This window comes from Centruroides vittatus, unplaced genomic scaffold (genome assembly GCF_030686945.1).
Source record: "Centruroides vittatus isolate TY-2023 unplaced genomic scaffold, ASM3068694v2 contig_875, whole genome shotgun sequence".
In the NCBI taxonomy this organism is placed as follows: domain Eukaryota; kingdom Metazoa; phylum Arthropoda; class Arachnida; order Scorpiones; family Buthidae; genus Centruroides; species Centruroides vittatus.
In genome coordinates this window covers 1,570,117-1,590,132 of record NW_027122567.1, presented here as the reverse complement: position 1 = coordinate 1,590,132, position 20,016 = coordinate 1,570,117, and the positions used below count along the sequence as shown (strand labels likewise).

General features: G+C 29.6%; 1 protein-coding gene across 2 annotated transcripts in view; it reads left to right on the top strand.

Annotated features, from left to right (window-relative positions):
- Der-1 (derlin-1) overlaps positions 1–20,016 on the top strand; it is a 33,235-nt gene that overhangs the window by 3,121 nt on the left and 10,098 nt on the right. For both annotated transcript variants that reach the window (XM_067279556.1, XM_067279555.1), the window contains exons 2-3: positions 11,499–11,610; positions 15,800–15,864. In XM_067279556.1, the coding sequence (XP_067135657.1) occupies positions 11,499–11,610; positions 15,800–15,864 (177 nt within the window). The remainder of the gene's footprint in view (positions 1–11,498; positions 11,611–15,799; positions 15,865–20,016) is intronic.

The window sequence follows — 20,016 nt, the reverse complement described above, 5'->3', positions numbered from 1 at the left end:
TTGGGAGACTGATCATAAACAAATTTGCACAATATAGGATACATTGAAATTTTAAAAGATTTGTTAAATATGTTAAAACGTATGAATAATTATCAGATTAAATAATTTTTTATTTATGTCAAATATAAAACACTTTTAATTTATTGATACTTTTCTGACTGTATATTTGGCTGATCTTTATGGTATTATATATATATATATATATATATATATATATTTATTTATTTATTTATTAACTACCAAGTTAATTCTAACTAAAGAGGTTGGAAAAAATTTGTTTTGGAGTTCTTGTTTATTATAATAGAAGAAATTGTGTCAAAATTAACAAATATATAACAAAATCAAACCAAACAACTGTGTAATGTGTAACACATGCTAGAGTTACATGTCAGTGCAAAAGGCATTCACCATGTTGTTGATGACATTTGATGTTGGTATCTGAACAATGCAACCTCTCAAAATCTGAAAATTCTATGCCAAGTTGGACGAAACCAATGCAAAAGGTTTTTAGCGTAACAGCCGTGCAGGGAAATGATATCTATAATGATATACACAATGTGGGGAAGTGATATTCACAAAAGTGTATGGCTATTTAAGTTTTGTGTTTAACAAAGAAAAAACATAAATTTAATTATTACTTAGTTGGATTGCAACTTAATTTCATGATGGCTGTCTTTGTGGCATTGAAGGAACTGGTATTTTTGTAATTTTAGAAGTAAGATTGTTCTATTCTGGAGTGAAATGTATTCTCAATTTTTGCTTGTTAGTTATATCATGTTTCTCCAGTCATCTTTTTAAATGTTTTCACAAATGTTCAATGGAGTTCATATCTGGGGACTGGGAAGATGTATGGAGTTATCTAGGAACATTGTACAATATCCATTCTTTCATTAAACTATTAGTGTTTTGGGTCATTATTTTGTTGAAATACAAATTTATCATTGACACCCAGTTTCTCTATACTAGAATGCAAGTTCTGCTTTAAGATGTTTAAATAAACATACTGTTCTATAATACCATTGATAAAATGATTTTTCCCATTCCAACTGCATATATATAATCTCAGATGGTTGTTTGATTATATATATATATATATATCATTAAACAACCATCCCTATTTTTGCTATAGGTATGAGATTTTTCTTTTCAAATTTCTTTCCAGATTCTATCCATACAAACTCCATAAGAGTATTTTTTAAATTGAAACACTTCAAACTTACAATCATTAGTAAATAATTTTTCCAAAAATCTTTTGGTTTCTTACAAATGACTTTTTGCAAAGTTTAACTTTTACTTCTTGTTTATTTAGCTTATCCATGGTATCTTCATATCAACATATTTATTATATCCATAATTTCTTTAGTATGAAATACTGTTTTCCATTACTTTCTTGTTCAAGTTTATGTATTTTTGATGCACTAGTACTTACAAGGGAAGGGCACGACCTGAGAAATTCACTTTGGGATGAGACTTGGTATATAGGTAGTACTCCTTTAGGATGTTCAATCCTTAAAACAAGAAAGTGCAATGGCCAGTCAATTTTAAGAAAAAAGCCTTTAAAAATTCGAGCTCAGCTTACGTACTAATAAGTTTCGCTAAGTCAGCAGCTGCTGAGCAGCTCAGTTGACATTGTTCTTGGCTACCGCCAAGTCGTTCAGGTTTCAAATCTCGGTCTTGATTAGTATTTTTTTTTTCTTTTTAAAAATTTTTTAAAATAAGTATTTTGAATGTATATAAATATTAAAATTTTATTATAATAAATAATTTCATTAAAAAAAAAAATGTTTAACACATATTACATGTCATTTTAATTACAATAATACAAAATAATTAATAAGTGTATTAATAATTATCATTATCAACTGTTGGTAAACTGATAGTATCTTCATTCACAGACATTTTACTGTAAAATATTGAAACTATTTGTATTATGGTGTGATATACTACAGAACACTGATTTCTTCGAAATCCAAAAGTAAACTGACACTCCAAATATTAGGTCAGTCCATAAGTCATGGGCATTTTTATGACCTTGAGAAAAATCTTGTTTTGCTGTTGAAAGTGTCAGTCTAATGTGATACTTTTCACACTGAAGTGTTAAATTGGATCTCATTTATATAATACTGTTGGAATTGGGAACATTTTAGTTGTTTATTTTTGTTAAAATGGAAGTAAAGGATGAATATAAAAGACATGTTTTATACTTTTTATTTTTAAGTGGTGAGAATTAATAAGAGTAGTAACCTTCGAAAAATTTGATACAATAGAATAATAAATGAAAACTGTTGTTCCATAACTAATTATTTATAACTATTATTATTAATTATTTTGTATTATTATAATTAAAATGACATGTAATATGTGTTAAACATTTTTTTAAATGAAATTATTTATTATAATAAAATTTTAATATTTATATATATTCAAAATACTTATTTTAAAAAATTTTTAGAAAGAAAAAATAATAATAATACTAATCGAGACCGAGATTTGAACCTGAACGACTTGGCAGTAGCCAAAAACGATGTCAACTGAGCTGCTCAGCAGCTGCTGACCTAGTGAAACTTATTAGTACATAAGCTGAGCTCAAATTTTTAAAGGCCTTTTTCTTAAAATTGGCTGGCCATTGTGCTTTTTTGTTTTGAGGATTGAACATCCTAAAGGAGTACTACCTACATACCAAGTCTCATCCCAAAGTCAATTTCCCATGTCATGCCCTCCCCTTGTTAGATTAATTTTAATTTAAAATTTGCTATTCATCCATCTGTCAAAATGTTCTGCCAACCATAATGAGGTTTAAAATTTATTTTGTATACTAGTACTTTCTATATATTAACAGGACTTATTATACTGGAAAATATGGATGCAGATATTTAGTCTTACAGATCAAAAATAATGTTCTTTATTTAGTTCTGATGAACTAAATAAAGAACATTATTTTTATATTACAAGTGCAAACATTGTCATTCAATATTTTTTTTATTCAAGAAAGCATGCATGTTGTCTCATGTTTGCCCATGGATTTTAGAATATTGAAATTTTCAAGGTTGTTTCATGTCTTTTGCCTGGTTTTCTTTAATGGGAACTGATTGTACAATTTTTCTTCTTTCTTCTCTTACCTTCCTATTCTAGCTTTCCTACAAACCAGGTGTCACTATTTGTGGTATTAGTTCTCTAAATCAACGGTCAGCAACCGGTGGTTCGTGGACCATTGATGGCTCGTGAGAAAATTTGGTGGTCTGTGGAGAAATTTGGACATTGATTAACTGAAGGTTACATGAAGTATTATGGAAGAAATGCAAAATGCTTAGTTGCTTTTTTCACTCTTTGGGGGTTTTATTTGAATCTGAAACCAAATATGAAGTGACTGTTATCAATAAATAATGAACAATAAACAATATTGTGAGTGCGATTGTCGTCCTTCGTGGAAAGCGCTAAGATCCATAAAATGGATCTTTATTATTTCAAACAAGCAGCAATGAACTGTAGGCTTGCATTAATTTGTTACAATTAAACATGCAAGTTTTATATTAATATAGTAAAATTGAACTTTTATGATCATTATTCTACAGATTTTGTATCGTTTAAAAAATTCGTGATAGTGGTCTGCGGGATTCAAAATTGTGAGTTTAGTGGTCTGTGAGGTCAGAAAGGTTGCCGATCGCTGCTCTAAATGAACTTGAAAGACTGTCACTGTGTTTTAATTAAAAATTAGCTTAATTTAAAAAAAGCTTAAATTAAAAAGTACTACATAAAAAGATTATATTTTTAAAGATCTCTTAGACAAATGCAAGCAAATGAAAATATTGGATTTTATGGGAAAAAAAGTAGAGAAAAATCAAGATGTTGCTGATACTTCATATTAAGGTCAACAGGAAAGCTCAGAAGATTATATTTTGCCAAAAAGAAAAGTCCTCATTTAACAGTGTTTTAGTAATGAAGTAAAAATTAATATTAGTGTACAAAACTTGATTGTGATTGTTAGTTAATTATTAATTGCTTTAATAAACATATTTTTCTTAATTGCGAAAAAGAATAGTGTACTTTTGCTAACTTTTGGTACCTAACTCTATGTTTTGTGCTGGTCTGCTAGTCCTTTGTTTTGTATAGCATGGATTTGTATTACACAGCACTTTTTTGGAACATAACTACACATGGTAGTTGTTTCAAAAAAGTGCTTATCTTCATTTCCCATTCCTCTAGCTCCCTGTTCCACATATTCAGTTGATGTTGGACTTGTGTCTCTCCTATCAGTACTATGTCATCTGTAAATAGCCAAGCCCTCAACTTTTTCCTATTGAGCCTTCTTTTAACATTCTTATGAATTTCATCCATTGTAGTTATAAACAGAAGTGGTGACAACACACTTCCTTGTTGAAGTCCTGTCTTTACTTTGAACAACTCTGTTTTCCCAATTCCTGTTTGACACAACATTGTGTTCCACCACTTTTCTGATCCTGCACTCTAAAACACTTTCAAAATTCTTGGCAACATGGGTAATAATGTGATCTCTCCTGTAATTTTCACATTTCTTTCTGTCCCCTTTCTTGAATATTGGAACTATAATATCTTTTTCCTATTCAGATGGTAGTTTCTCTCTCCATGCTGCCTTCATAACCCTTGCTAGCTAACATATCTCCAGGTGACCTGATCCACTGATCATATCCACTGTGACTTCATCAATTCCTTCAGCTTGCTCATCTTCATTTTCTTTAATGTGGTCTGTTTCTCATTTTCTTTAATGTGGTTTGTCACTTTCTGTCTCTCCTCCATCTGTTCTTTCATCATTTCTTCTGTCTCCTTAGATGTCTTCCATTTTACATTTAATCATTTTTAGAAATACTCCTTTCACCTCTTATCTAGGTCTTCCTCTTGTTTTGCCAGTTCTCCATTTTCATTTTTGATCATATTTGTCCTAACACTATCTTTTCACACACTTTTCTTCAAGCCATACAAGTTTTTCTAATTCTCTCTCATGTCTTCTCACAATTCTTGAATAAATTTTTCCCATTTCTTCTTTTCTTCTTGTACTATTTTTTGGCACTTCTTTTTAGCCTTATGTCTTTTCTCATCTCCCTTGTTCCCTTTTTTCCACTCCATACATTTTTCAATTCCTACTATTAGTTCACATTCTCCCTATATATATTCATTTATTTATCTTGTTCAAATTTTCAATCATTAATAAAATACTTTTTATTCATCCACTCAAGTTCAAATACATTTTTTTAAACTTGTAGTGGATGACACTTGATGTTAATACAGTTTTTTGAAATATTAATTCATTAATTAATTAACTAGTATTTGGCGCCCGTCAGAAATATGCTGATTCTGACTAGTGATGTAACGAATATTTGGTTACTGCCCGGTATTCGGCCTATTCAGCCTATTTTTCGCTATTCGGCCGAATACCGAATATTTAAATAACTATTCGGCTGAATACCGAATATTTAATCACTATTTGGCCGAATACCGAATACCTGAAAACAGGAGTAAGAAATAACAAAAACACAGTAAATTAATCATTTTGGTAACTTTTATTAATGCTGAACATTAAGTTATAATTATTAAAGTTAATAAGAAATAGCATCTAACTCTAGTATTAAATTATTTTGTAATTAAATAATATTATAGCCTTTATCTAGCCTCTTTATCTTATGGCATTGATGGCGTGTAGGTTAGAATGTATCAGGCATTAATGTTGTTGTTTAGTTAATTATGTTATATTTATATTCGCGTATATTTTAATATTTATACAATATTTTAGAATGAGTTACGAAACGTTTTATTGAAACTTATCGTATTTAATGAAAGAATTATTTATCTATTTCTAGAAGATGAGTAACTAATATATAATTTATTTTATATATAAAGCAAACAATGGGCATTTTTTATTATATACAAAAGATAACATTTGAAATCATGTTAATTTTAAAAATATTGACAAAAACAATAGCAACAAAATATCACAAAACTTCACAAATAGAAACTCCCCAATAATATATTTGAACTGTTCCACAAATGGGGAGAAACTAGACCATATTATGTCACCACTAAAGTATATCCTTAGGGTATTATTCAGTCTACAAATACGTAGTAAAAACAAAATTTTAGTGTTTAATTAAAGAGTTAAAATGGTCGATTGCAAATAAAATAACTTATAACTTATAACTTACATCTAAATACCAACAACTGCCGAATCATATCGGGCTATTTACGGCTATTACATAAATTATAAACCAATTTGGTACTAGAGGTAGACGTTAGGCTCCATCTCATATTAAGTTTAATAATTATAATTTAATTAATTAATTTAAATAATTTAGACCTAATGGAAGAAAAAATTGTAGTGATAGCGGGCCAATAGAGAGCACGGTGCGTGATCCTTGTCATAATGCAGTTTGCGCGCCAATTTTTGTTTGTGCGTTAATCAAGCCGAATAGTTTGGCCGAATATTCAGCCATTCGGCAACGCTCCTGGCCGAATATTCGGTATTCGGCCACGCTCCTAGCCGAATATTCGGTATTTGGTTGAGGACGAATATACTATTCGTTACATCACTAATTCTGACCGATAGAGGGCGCGAGGAGAAAAAAAGTGAACTTAGTAATTATTTAATAAAAAGTAACTCAAATAAAATTTTTCTTTGTTGACCTAAGTAGGAATTGACGTTAAAAAATGTTTTTTTATATTATTAGCTTGTTCTTTTACTTTACTGCTGCCTTAACTCTTGCATTCCACCATGGAGTGTCCTCCTCTCTATTGCCTTAAGTTCTTCCACATATATTGGCTGCACATTTTATCTTTTACATCACATTATTGACTTTTAAGAATACTTATTTTCTGTATTTTCTTCAAATGTATGAAAGCCCACAAAAACAAAATAAATGGAATAGAATTTTATTCCATTTAATCTGTTAGTTGAGAATAACCTAAATAAAGGTAAAAAATGTTTGATTAAATATTTTTGGTAACCAGAACTTTAGCAGTTTGCTTTATTATTATTCAAACTCCTTTTGACTGAAATTAATGTGGTAAGTAAAAGATATAATTTCGTATTGAAGTAGCCAAGAACTTTTGCAACTAACTGCAAATAAGATAAACTTAAAGTTTGCAACGAAAACCTGTTACTGTATAAAAAATTTATTTTTAATTTACTGAAAGACTAAGAAGCACTTTTGCCTTTTACAAACAAGACTTCATTAGTTTTCAAAAAATTTCGTTCCTATTATATTGAGTGTAAAGTGTTTTAATGCCACACAATATTTAAATATAAAAACTGTAACAACAATAGATAATATACTTTTTTCAACAAATAGAAAAAAGTTTAAAAGATGTTTTTAGAATTATATACAGTCAAACCTGTTTTTATGTGGTGGATAGGGATCGCATAAAAAAATCGCACAAAACTTCACGAGTGGTTATAAAAAATAGTTTTTGCAACACAATTAAAAAAATATTTTTTTTATGTAGTGAATAGGGACCGCATTAAAAAAGTTTCACATAGAAAATAACTTGTTTTAAAATCAGTCTTAGTCGCTAAGGAAATTACCTTCCTCTTTGCTTTGTTTTTGCCCTTATTCATTTTCAGGGATTATGTCTAAACATAAAATAAAAATCCTAAAATTTTATATCTAAATAGAAAGAATAATACAGTACATTTACCTTCAATTTATGCTTTGAAATGAATCTTATCTTAATGGTTCAGGAATGTGAAAGCACTTTGAAGGTTTAATTAATGTAATTAAAGCACGTGTAGAATTTATTGACAACAGATGTCAGCACTTGACTGCATCGTCTTGTCTATCGTCTGTTTTACATATTTTTGTCCAGGTGGTGTTTTGTTGACTTAAAAAATAAATTATTCCATTTTTCGCATATTCATGCAATAATATTGCTATAATAAGTTCATTTATGCTATAATAAGTTTATTTAGCTATAATAAGTCAATGTGAGACATGACAAAATGCATGAGACTAGTTGCCGACTAGTCTCATGTGTTTTATTTGCATCTCATGCGTTAGACATAAATAAAAAATCGCACAAAAAAAACCGCACAAATAAAAAATCGCACAAAAAAGACCGCATAAAAACAGGTTTGACTGTATTAGAAAATAAAAGCAATGATAAAAATAAGTAAAAACAGGAAGACAAATAATAATATCTGTGACTAGTTTTTTTTTAATACAAATATGTTAGTTGTTATATAGCCTATAATGAAGAGACCTAATACATTTGTGGCTAGAAAGTACAGCATTTATCAAGTTTGATGATAAAGTAAGAGCAGATTTAGAAGAATAGTAATAGTAGGTTACTGAGAAATGTTATTAGTCAGATATACATGTCCAACTCAAAATTTATTGACCATAAAAATATCTTTTAACATTTTTATTTGTTGCAAAAAATATGTTACCTCTGTTTTTGCAAGTTTTATATTTAAATATTGTCTAGCATTAAATCATTTTTAAAAACTTACATTCCTGTTCTATTGAATACAGTGATGATTTTTTACTCAATAACACATCAAAAGTATCTCTCTGTAATTTATTTATTTTTATTATATAAAAAATTTCGCTGGATGAAAATATTTTTTTATGAAATAAAAAGACAGTCGCCTCCAAAAAATAATTTTTAATAAAAGAGAATGACAAAAAAAAAAAAAAAAAAAAAAAAAATCCAGCGAAATTTTAAAACTAAAAAATTTAATAATAATTCGCCGCCAGAGGGAGGACAAGATAATCTACATTTTACAGCGCAAATTTACAAGTGGATATAAGGTCCGAAAATCCCGACTGGAAGTCATGGATGCAACTCAAGACGTCGTAAGGTTACCAATTCCAATATTCGGAAAAATTTTTATAATTTTAATTGGAGTTTTTCCTGTGTTTTATAGAATTGTTTCCTGGGCGGCCGTGAAGCCTAAAAAGGAAGGTCGGGTCGTCCTAAAGTTTTTATTCTTGAACAATGTAAGGAAATAAATGGTGATCCACTAAAAATTATTTTTTGGAGGCGACTGTCTTTTTATTTCATAAAAAATATATTTCATCCAGCGAAAAATTTTAAAACTAAAAAATTTAATAATAATTCGCCGCCAGAGGGAGGACAAGATAATCTACATTTTACAGCGCAAATTTACAAGTGGATATAAGGTCCGAAAATCCCGACTGGAAGTCATGGATGCAACTCAAGACGTCGTAAAGTTACCAATTCCAATATTCGGAAAAATTTTTATAATTTTAATTGGAGTTTTTCCTGTGTTTTTAGAATTGTTTCCTGGACGGCCGTGAAGCCTAAAAAGGAAGGTCGGGTCGTCCTAAAGTTTTTATTCTTGAACAATGTAAGGAAATAAATGGTGATCCACTAAAAATTAATTTTTTGGAAGCGACTGATCTTTTTATTCTAATAAACATCAAAAGTTCTTCTGTAATTTATTTATTTTTATTATATAAAAAAAATTGAAGAATTTTCCAATATTGTATTGTCATTTTTAAGTTAATTTTTGTAAAAGCAGCATGCAAATGAAAATTAAGTTTTAAGTTTCAGTTTATTGGAAATTATAAGGCCCTTTTAAATGCATCAAGCAAAAAGAATTGTAGTAGTAGTAAATTATATGTACTCAATGAAGATAAGTGTTTTAGATATATAGAAGTTGTGAAGAACAAAGTAGTTAGTCTAACATCATAATACAGATTCCCTCTTATTATTAAAAAAATTATCAATAGCTTTTCTAGACTGATTTGGATTACAAGGATTATAGGTAAGTGAGAATTTTAGGATTGCAGAGAACATATGGGTTTTTAGAGTAAATTTTATAGCAGTGACAGGAAAAAAAGGAATGGTTTTAAAAATTCAGGTTTTTGGGGTTAATAATATAAATTTGTATAACTCAAAAATCAAAAGCCTACCAGTGGCCAAGTGGTTCCATTCCCTAAACATTGGGAGTTCAGTTGTGGATTCATGCCTTGCCAGAATGGGCTGGCCATATGGAGTTTTCCAGGTTTTCTCCATGTCAGTAATTCCTGAATAGGGGCCACCTTTAGTTACCTAGTTACCTTTAAAAAGATCTCCCAGAAGGCATCCCCCTAAGCAGATTACTTAAGTGTTGCATTGCCATAACTTAATATAACCAAACCAAACCAAAAATCAAAAATTTTAATTTCAACTTTATTTGTATAATTCATATTTTTGATATATAGGGTGTATCAAAAGTCACTATCTATTACAAGAACTAATTGGAATTATGAGAAAGGATTTACATATTTTATTTTTTTAGTAATAAGGTCTGGAATATCACTGTCGACACACTTGTAGGTAGGAATCACTGATTTTTTGTGGCAGACCATGAGTATGGGCAGCATGCTTCCCAATTTAACACCCTTAGATTTTTATGCTTGGGTTTTATTAAGTCTAAAGTGTACACTGGTAGGATAATTAGCAATGTTGCTGACCTTAGAAATCTTATTACTGATGTAGTTCAAAAGATAACATCATAAATGCTGGAAAGTGTTTTTATTGCTTTGAGCTATGTAGAGCCATTGATGGTTGCCATGTGGAGTGTTAATTATTTGTAACATATACTTTGAATAAAGCTTTTTCAAATTAAAACCTGCTTTTCAAAATGCCATCTATTTCTTGTAATAGTGACTTTTGATACACCCTGTATTATACTCATATCTTAAGCAACAAAAATTTGAATTGGAATAGTTGGTAAAAAAAATATTTGGAGAAGAGAATTTGTTAAATTTTTACAATTCTCTGCCAGAAGAGAATTTTAAAAATCTTAAGAACTTTGCAAAAGGAATGTTTTCTATTTTTGCTTCTATGTATCCTTGCAAACAAATCTTTTAAAAAATGAAATATATAAAGTCAAAATATTAAAAATCACCATCCAACAAATATGTAAAGGAAATTTTAATGTTGGACACTACAAAATACAGTCTCAATTTGATGACATTCTTTCAAAAAAGTAGTTGCAAATTTTACGTTGATTTATGTCTGTTCAGAAAAGAGAAAAATCTTAGTGTTTGACTATATTTTTCAAATTTAGTTCCTAAACTTGTCTTTTACAGCTTATATGGTCCTTCTCATGAAAAGATTGGAAACCCTTGTCCTAGATTAATTTCCATAGTTTGTATCAGTGATCAGACATTGGTAATATTGGAAATATTAATAGGATTATATTTTAAAATAGATGCAAATTTGAAATTAGTTTTATTAGAAAACTATTACAGGAAATCCTTGTTAATTTGAACTCAGATAGTTCAAAATCCTATTATCTCCTTCTCTACATTAATCTCAGCAAATAATTGGTATTTTACTTTGAATTATAAAAAATGTTAAAATTTATTATTTGTTTGTTATATGATGTATTATGTATTTATGAAAATCAAGCTGAAGTTTTATTGTTTACTTTGTATTTAATTTATACAATTCTAAGACAATTTTATATATAAATATATTTTTTTAATATACTAATATAAATTTAATTAATTAAAATTTAGTTATGGAGACCAATAACAGCAGTCTTCTATTATCCACTAAATCCAGGAACAGGATTTCATTACCTTCTAAATCTGTATTTTCTGTATAACTACTCTGTACGTTTAGAAACAGGTATGTGTAGTGATCCATTAAAGTTGTTTTTATAATTTTATGTATTTTTGAAAAATATATTTTAGCTTTAGAAAAACTTTATTAATATGTTAGGTTTAAGTGCTCATAAATGTATGCAGTAAAAGTCAAAGTTATTCATTTATCTGTGAGTTAAACAAATGAAATAAAGTAAACTCAAGTCATATACTTACATTTTCATGATAAACCTAAATGAAAAAGTACATCTTATTATGTGACTTGACAAAAACTATAAGTTTTGATTATTTGTAAACTAAAACAATTATTAAATGAATAAATATAAAATTAGTATAAAATAATTTATATATATATACAGTAGAGTGTCGATAAGTGGAACCAATTGGGGACTGGGGTCCTTCCAGTTAATGATTTGTTCCAGTTTCCGACTTTGTACGAAAAAATACATTAACCTGTCCGATGTTCAAATTTTTCTCCGTTGCGTATCACTTCCTGTTGAATTTTTCTCCGTTGCGTATCACTTCCTGTTGAATTTTTCTTCGTTGCGTGTCGCTTCTTGTTGAATTTTCGTTGATTTTAAGCCTAACGAAAATTTTTATAATAATCATCGAGGCTATCGATATGTTTCCGTTATATACCGTTTCAGTATCGACCGAAACGAGGTTTAATCACGATCGATTCAAGAGAGTTCTTGAAAGTAGATCCAGTCATAAGAGAGATCCCAGAATGCCACGCGCACGAGATAATACAAGATGGCTGTGGAACACGTGTTGGGCTATGGACAGTGAAATAAAAAGGATATTGTATTTTGAGAGATGATATCTGTCTATTAACAGCAGTGCCATTCGGGGTGAAAAATTTCTCTGCCTATAAAAAAAGAAAAAAGGTCGACAGCACTAATATACTATTGTTACTGGTCTTTGCCCAGGGCTCATTACGTTCCAAATACACCCTTGATTATTAGATATATCGCAAGAAAAGGTATTGTATTTATTTCTAGCCAAAACTTCCATTTCGTTTGTCGGTGATTGTCAGGGAAAAATTTTCTGCTAGCGAACCCTTTGTTAACTATTTTGAATATCACCACTGCTTATGTGGTCATCTTCAGACCATGTATAGTTTCTGGCGACATAAATGAGATGGTTACCTAAGTGAAGTTAAGAAAAACTGTCATTCAGAATTGTAATTACAGTACCATGCTACTATACTAAATCCTGCTAAAAGTTTAATATAATTAAAAAGTAAATAAAAAATAAATTAATTAAAAATATATTTGTCTAATATACTTGAATTAGCTTCCTCAGATATGATAAGTATTATATGTAGTATGAATATTATAGTTTTGATAGTAGTTTTATAAACATTATAATAATATAATATTAATATTATATTAATGATAATCACACAATCATGTGATTTGTTAGAGGTCACGTGTCAAAACATTTGACGTCTTAAATTAGTGCAGTGGTTCTTAACCTTCTTATACTTGCAGCCCACAAATATTTCATTAGTTTTTTGTGATCCCCATTTTTTTAATAATTATATTTGTTAAATTATCTACAATAAATTGAGTTTTTTATTATTGCTTTATTTTTTTATATAATAAATGTAAATCATAACTTTATTATTTTATTATCTATTTAAATAACATTCAAACTTCACAATTAAGCACAAAAACTCATTAATTTTTAACAAAAAATAAAAAAAGAAACGTCGATAAATCGATCCAGAGTCGATGCTAAAACTAAAACACCCACAACTTGTCGTAAAGATTTTGCATTATCTTTTGCAAAAATATTTAAATTTTCAAAGCCTATTACTAAGCCTACTATTTTTCCTAATTATTTTTAAAATTCCAAGCATTGATAGTTTCTTAGAATTGCTTTGGAATAAAAGAAGTAAATACTGCAGTGTAAGTAGCATATTTACATTTATTTCTTCTGTACTAACAAAGTTGTATATAGGAAGAAATAAAAAATAAGTAAAAAAAAAACTAAATAGGAAAACTTTATCTTTCTTATTTCATTTTTCAATACGATATTCGGTTATACATCGATTTTCTTTTTATTATATTCTGAAGGAAATTTTGTATAATTTGGCGGCCCCCCGGCAAACTTCTTACGGACCTCTAGGGGGTCGTGGCCCCCTGTTAAGAATTACTGCATTAGTGTATGGTAACATCATCTTAGCAGAAAGATACCTGTGAGAATCGAAGAAGTTAAAGGAAAACAACCTGATGATCATCTCATCAGAAGCTAGTATATGTCAACTTTCTAACCTGAGAGAGTGTCAACTTGTGCTTTCTCAGAGTCAATAGTGACATCTTATGATACCTTTCCTTCAACTTTTAGTCACCTCTAAGGAATTTTCACCTTTGAATATGAGGAGGAATGGACAATTTTGGTCAGTTGTCACATCCAACTGGATCTCGTCATTTTCTACTCCATCCTCTTACCCCTAGTGTCATATGTGAGACTCTTATTGGCATTCACAAAAACACTCAAAAACTTTAGTGGCAGGCATGACCTACTTGGTGTCAGAAACTTCCAAGTATAATCACTTACATTCAGTAATAAGAAGGTTCAAAAAGGTCATATAAAACTCCACAGGGGTCAGTTAGGCACAGCCTGGACCTCACACTGGCAATAGAAGAAAAAAAAACACCAAATGGAAATGTAACATACCTATTGGCTTTTTTAGGTGAAGCATTATGACTGAAATTATCATTAGTTACAGGGAGTGGACTAAAGATACACTTTAATGGATTGGGTTAAGTTACTGTAGTTATATTGGCCATTGAGGGATCAGAGGAGGAGAGAGTAAATAGTGTCCAAGCATTCTTAATTTAAGAATTCCATGTAATAAATGAAAAATAATTATTATTTATATGCCTGTTAAATCAGTTTTAAGTCAATTACATAGCCAATCCTTTAGTTTTCCTTTTTTTGATTGATATTAGTTTCCTTGATTGCTAAGCAAGAGGATTGATATTAGTTTCCTTGATTGCTATTGCTCTTTGATATCTTTTATTATATGAATATGAGAACAATTTCTTTTCAATTACAGTGGTGCAATTGTACCATTGTACCTTGCATCTACTAGTATACTAAATAAACCAATAGGGATTGCAGTGTTTCTTACTGACCAATGGTGATGGAGGAAAACACAACAAAAAAATGAAAGTTTCTTTTTTCTTGGTATACAAATCAAATTTTTAATTTATAAGATTAATAGTAGTAACTCATCTTGATCAAGGATGATTTATGTAATGGTCTTAAAACATACTGATGATTGTGTTCTGCATGCAGTTTGTTTTTTTTTTTCACTTATGAAGAAAACGAACTGAATTGAATATAATTTTGTCTGATGAAGATAGGCAGCTGTAAAGTTTTATTCCTTTTCTCAACCTATATTTATTCTATTTACCTGTAGTAGGTAACATGTATAGTGGAAACCTGTCTACTACAGATGTTCAGTCCCTTGGGGTTCCATTATAGACAGGTGTGACTGTATATATTAGTGAAATAGTATAAATTGTTAAATTTGTAATAAAAGTTAATTTCAAGAAAGAAACAGAAAAATTAATACATTTGTAAAGCTTTTTTTAAACAAAAATACAACTTTTATAATTAATAATAATTTTATACCAATAAAAAAATCACTACACAATACTAATATAAAATCAATGGACAAAATATACTCTTTGAAATGTACTGCACAATAAATAACAAAAACAAACTTTTATATAAACAAAAGATAAAATTTTTCCAAGTGATAATCAAACTTGAGGATGCACATGAGTGTTTTCAGTATATTAGATGAGGCAGTGTAAGATGCTCCAAGATGTATTTTGAGACTGAATGTGTTAAAATTAGTATCACTACTTTTTATGCACATTGTCATGATTATCTAGAGTAAAATATAAACAATTGTTTGCTCTATTTATATTTTAATGTAAATATTCTGTTATTCTTGTAACATTTATGTTCATAATTTATTTTTTTTTAAATGTATTTTGTATTTGAAGCTGAATTTAATATGATTCAAAAATAAAAAGTTTTTTGATGTCTCCTTTTCTGTTGTTTGAGTTTGAGAATTTCATGTAATTCATTGTCTTATGTGATATATTTATTTATTTTCTAGTAATAAATTTTATGATAAATATATTATCAAGAATTTAAATAAAATTAATAATCATATATAATCTTTACAGATATTTTTTCAAATCAGCCTGCTGATTATCTGTTCCTGTTACTATTCAATTGGATCTGCATTGTTGTATCCTTTTATATGATAATTTATAAATAAAAAAAATATGTATTTTTTTTTTTAACAAACTCTTTTTAATTATAAACATAGAATTGTTATTCTTTTCTTTGAAATCACACTGTTTCTTCTTACATTGCATAAACTGACTACTCATTTCAATAGGAAATAGAAGATTTTCAAAATTATTCATTTATCTAAGTTGCAGCATTCCATTTATTACAGTATTATTCATATGCATTTTGACACAATATTTTATAATGTGACAATATGCATTTCAAGCTTCTTGCCTATGTCAGTTTCTAGTATGTAATTCTAAAATATATTAATTTATTATAGTTACATAAATGTTGACAAACCATGTTATTTAAAATTTGAATTAGTTAAAACATATATTGCAGTAACATTAATGGAACACAAATGTTTGTTTAAAGTTATCTGCAGCAAGCAAAGTATGTTGAATTTAATTTGTAAGGAAGTTTAGGTAGTTATTGTGAATTAATATATTTTTAAATCATAATGGCAACTGATGATGATTATATACTTTGGACAGGTGTCTGAAATGTATATTGTCATAAAAAAATATGGTGTTGCAACTTGTGTTATTTTTCTAACAATAACAAGTTATTGCAAGTTATAATAGTTGTAATGACATTTTAATGACGTTATTGATGTAATTGATTCAAAAACAGAAAATTTCAAATTTTCTACTTTTACTTACTTTTTATATAAAAAAATCTTCTACGAACTAATTAAAAACAGGTGTGGTTCCAATTTGAAAGGACCCAGCATTTAATCAACTTTACATCATGTTTACAGTGGTTAAAGCAGGAAAATATGAATAAAAATTTTTATAATGTTGTTAAAGCAAATTTCAACTAAATCACTGCAAATGATAGAACGCTTTGAGGTGTATAAAGTACTGGAATAATTGAATTGGTAGAAATCAAGTAACATCTTTAATATTATGTCTATGGAGAATTTTTTTACTTTTGAACATTTATTTGAACCCCTTCAAACCTAGATAATAAAACTTAAATTGTTTAATGAAATAGACAATTTGCAGATGTTTTTGAGATAGGTGAAGATATGTGCCTGCAAGTGGAAAGTAGAAAAATTTGGAGTTTGAAAAATTTTGGAATGTTCTAGATCAGGGATGAGCAACACGCGGCCCGCGGGCCGCTTGCGGCCCGTTAAACATGTTTATGCGGCCCGCCAAGCATTTCTAAAATTGAATTTATTTTATCGACTTTCTCCCATCAATATATTGTTATAAAATTAATTATAATAAAATGGTAGTACATACTAAACCGAAACAATTTTTTGTGACGAGTTACTCACTTGTCGGCGACTTGTTCAAACATGCAATACAAACGCGCCACGTCTGTGCTTGTTTGTGTTTGCTTCTGTCACACAATGAGTCAGACTGGTAAGCTGTTAACTAGCAATTTTAGCAATTCTTGTGTTTCTTGAAAGGCGTGAGTACAATATTATTGTCAAAAAGGTAATATTAGAGTTTTTTTTATTCAAAATTAAGTTTTCCTACAAAGTTTTTTAACTTTCAAATTTTTAATCCATAATAGCATGTCGGAAAAGCAAACAAAAAAATGGAAGGTTGCGGATAAGCACAGGCATTTCCAAGAAAAGTGGAAATTTGATTATTTTTTCACTTTTGTCAAAGATAAAGCTGTATGCTTAATATGCTCAGAGACTGTGTCGACATTAAAAGAATATAACATAAAAAGGCATTACGATACAAAACATGAACAACAATATAAAAACTTAACAGGACAACTCCGGATAGATAAGTTTAATCAAATGGAGAAAAACTTGGGAAACCAACAGGCTATTTTTAAAAATCAAGCTATTTTATCAAATACGGCAGTAAAGGCTAGTTTTGTTGTCAGTCAAATACGGGCAAAAAAATGAAACCCTTTGCGGATGGAGAGATGATAAAAGAATGTCTGACTGCTGTTGCAGAAATAGCATTTCCTGATAAAATAAATATTATTTCAAACAGTAGTTTATCAAGATTCACCATTGCAAGGAGAATTGAAGACTTGTCCGAGAACATAGCAACAACGCTTCGTGAACGCATTGCAAAATTCGAATACTGTTCTTTGGCACTTGATGAGAGTTGCGATATTAGCGATACAGCACAACTGGCTATATTTTTACGTGGTATTGACACCAAATTTAATATTACCGAAGAATTGTGTTCACTGATTCCAATGCAAGGGACTACAACCGGCAAAGACCTGTACGATGAACTAAAGTCTGTGTTGGAAAATTTTTCAATTTCATTAGAAAAGATTATTGGTATATCGACAGATGGAGCACGAGCAATGTCAAGCATGGAGGTAGGAGTATCGGGAAGGCTATTTCAAGACATTAAGAAGGTCACAGGAAGGGAAATATTCGTTAACCACTGCATAATTCACCAGGAAAATTTGTGTGCAAAAAAGATTGAGTTTGCCAAATGTCACAGTACCAATAATTAAACTAATCAATTTTATAAAGTCACGCGCGTTAAATCACCGTGAATTTAAAGAATTCCTGAAAGATTTAGAAACTGAATATGGCGACGTGGTTTTTAATACCAAAGTACGTTGGCTTAGTAGAGGTGCAATGCTAAAAAAAGTATACAACTTAAAAAGCAAAATACAATTGTTCTTGGATATGAAGGGATATGCCTTTCTTCATTTTGGTAATAAAGAATGGATGTGCGATTTTGGGTTTCTTATCGACATGACTCAGCATCTCAATGATCTTAATGTGGAACTTCAAGGCAAAGGACAGTTTATTCACAATTTGTATGATAAAATTCAGGGCTTTGAGCGCAAATTAAAATTGTGGAAACAGCATCTTTTGCAGAATAATGTGTCTCACTTTCCACATTTAGAAAAAGAAAACGTTACTACTTCTCAAAAATACGCACAATATATAGACATTTTAATCAATGAATTTCAATTACGATTCCAAATGTTCAAAGCTGAGAAGACAGCGGTTTCCATGAAAATGTTTTCCTCGCCATTTAATATTGATGTGGATACAGTTCCCGAAGACTTTCAAATGGAAGTGATTGACATGCAGAATAATACCGATTTAAAAAATGTATTTTTCTCAGTAAACATCAAAAATTTTTATAAATCTTATGTGAGCCCTGAGAAATTTCCGCTTTTGAAGAAAAATGCAAAGCAAATGATGTCTCTGTTCGGAAGTACATATGTTTGCGAACAATTATTTTCAACCATGAAATTAATGAAAAATGACCATTGATCAAGACTGAGTGATGCACGATTAGAAACCTGCGTACGTGTAGCTACCTCATCAATTCTGGCTGATATTGATCAGCTTGTATCAATAAAACAGTGCCAAATTTCTCATTAAAAATTTCAAGTAAATTCGTTTTTCTGTTCTTGTTTGTTTTTATTTTGCACTAAAATTTGTATATGAAATCTTTACTTTTTTTAAATTTTATGTTTTTTTATTCGAATGTTTATTATAAAGTTTTGTAAATTATTAATAAGTGTTACTTTATGTGCGGCCCGCCAAAAATTTTTAGAATTTAAATTGGCCCGTTGATTAAAAAGGTTGCTCACCCCTGTTCTAGATCAACAGTTCCCAACTGGTGGGTCACAACTCACAAGGGGGTCACCGTAATGTTAATAATTTATTAATGCTTGGCAACACGCGAGATATGCGAAGTAATCAGTGGGCAGCCGGCACCTGCACCTCTTCTTATGCCTGGTGAAATTTGACTGTGGCAAACTAGCCGGGTATAGTTGAGACCTCCGTTAACAAGGCCATTTCGCACGTCATACTTTTAGTGGTACTTTGTAGCCCCGATTCTGTTACTTGGCATCACCACTAGAGGCGCCTCAATCTAGTTTCATCGTTCCTTCCACTAGCTCTATAGTTCAAAGTTAAGCAGATGCAAGCTCAATCATCACATTAATAATTAATACTTAATAAAAAATATCATCACTATTGTTAAGTCCTAAAATATATTTTGTCAAACCTTTTTATTTTTTGTTTTATTGATCAAATATGATGGATGCAAAAGAGGGGTCGCGAACAATTTTAAAAAACTAAAAAGGGTCATGATTAAAAAAATGTTGGAAACCACTGTTCTAGATGGTTTTAGAATTATTTTTGCTTTGA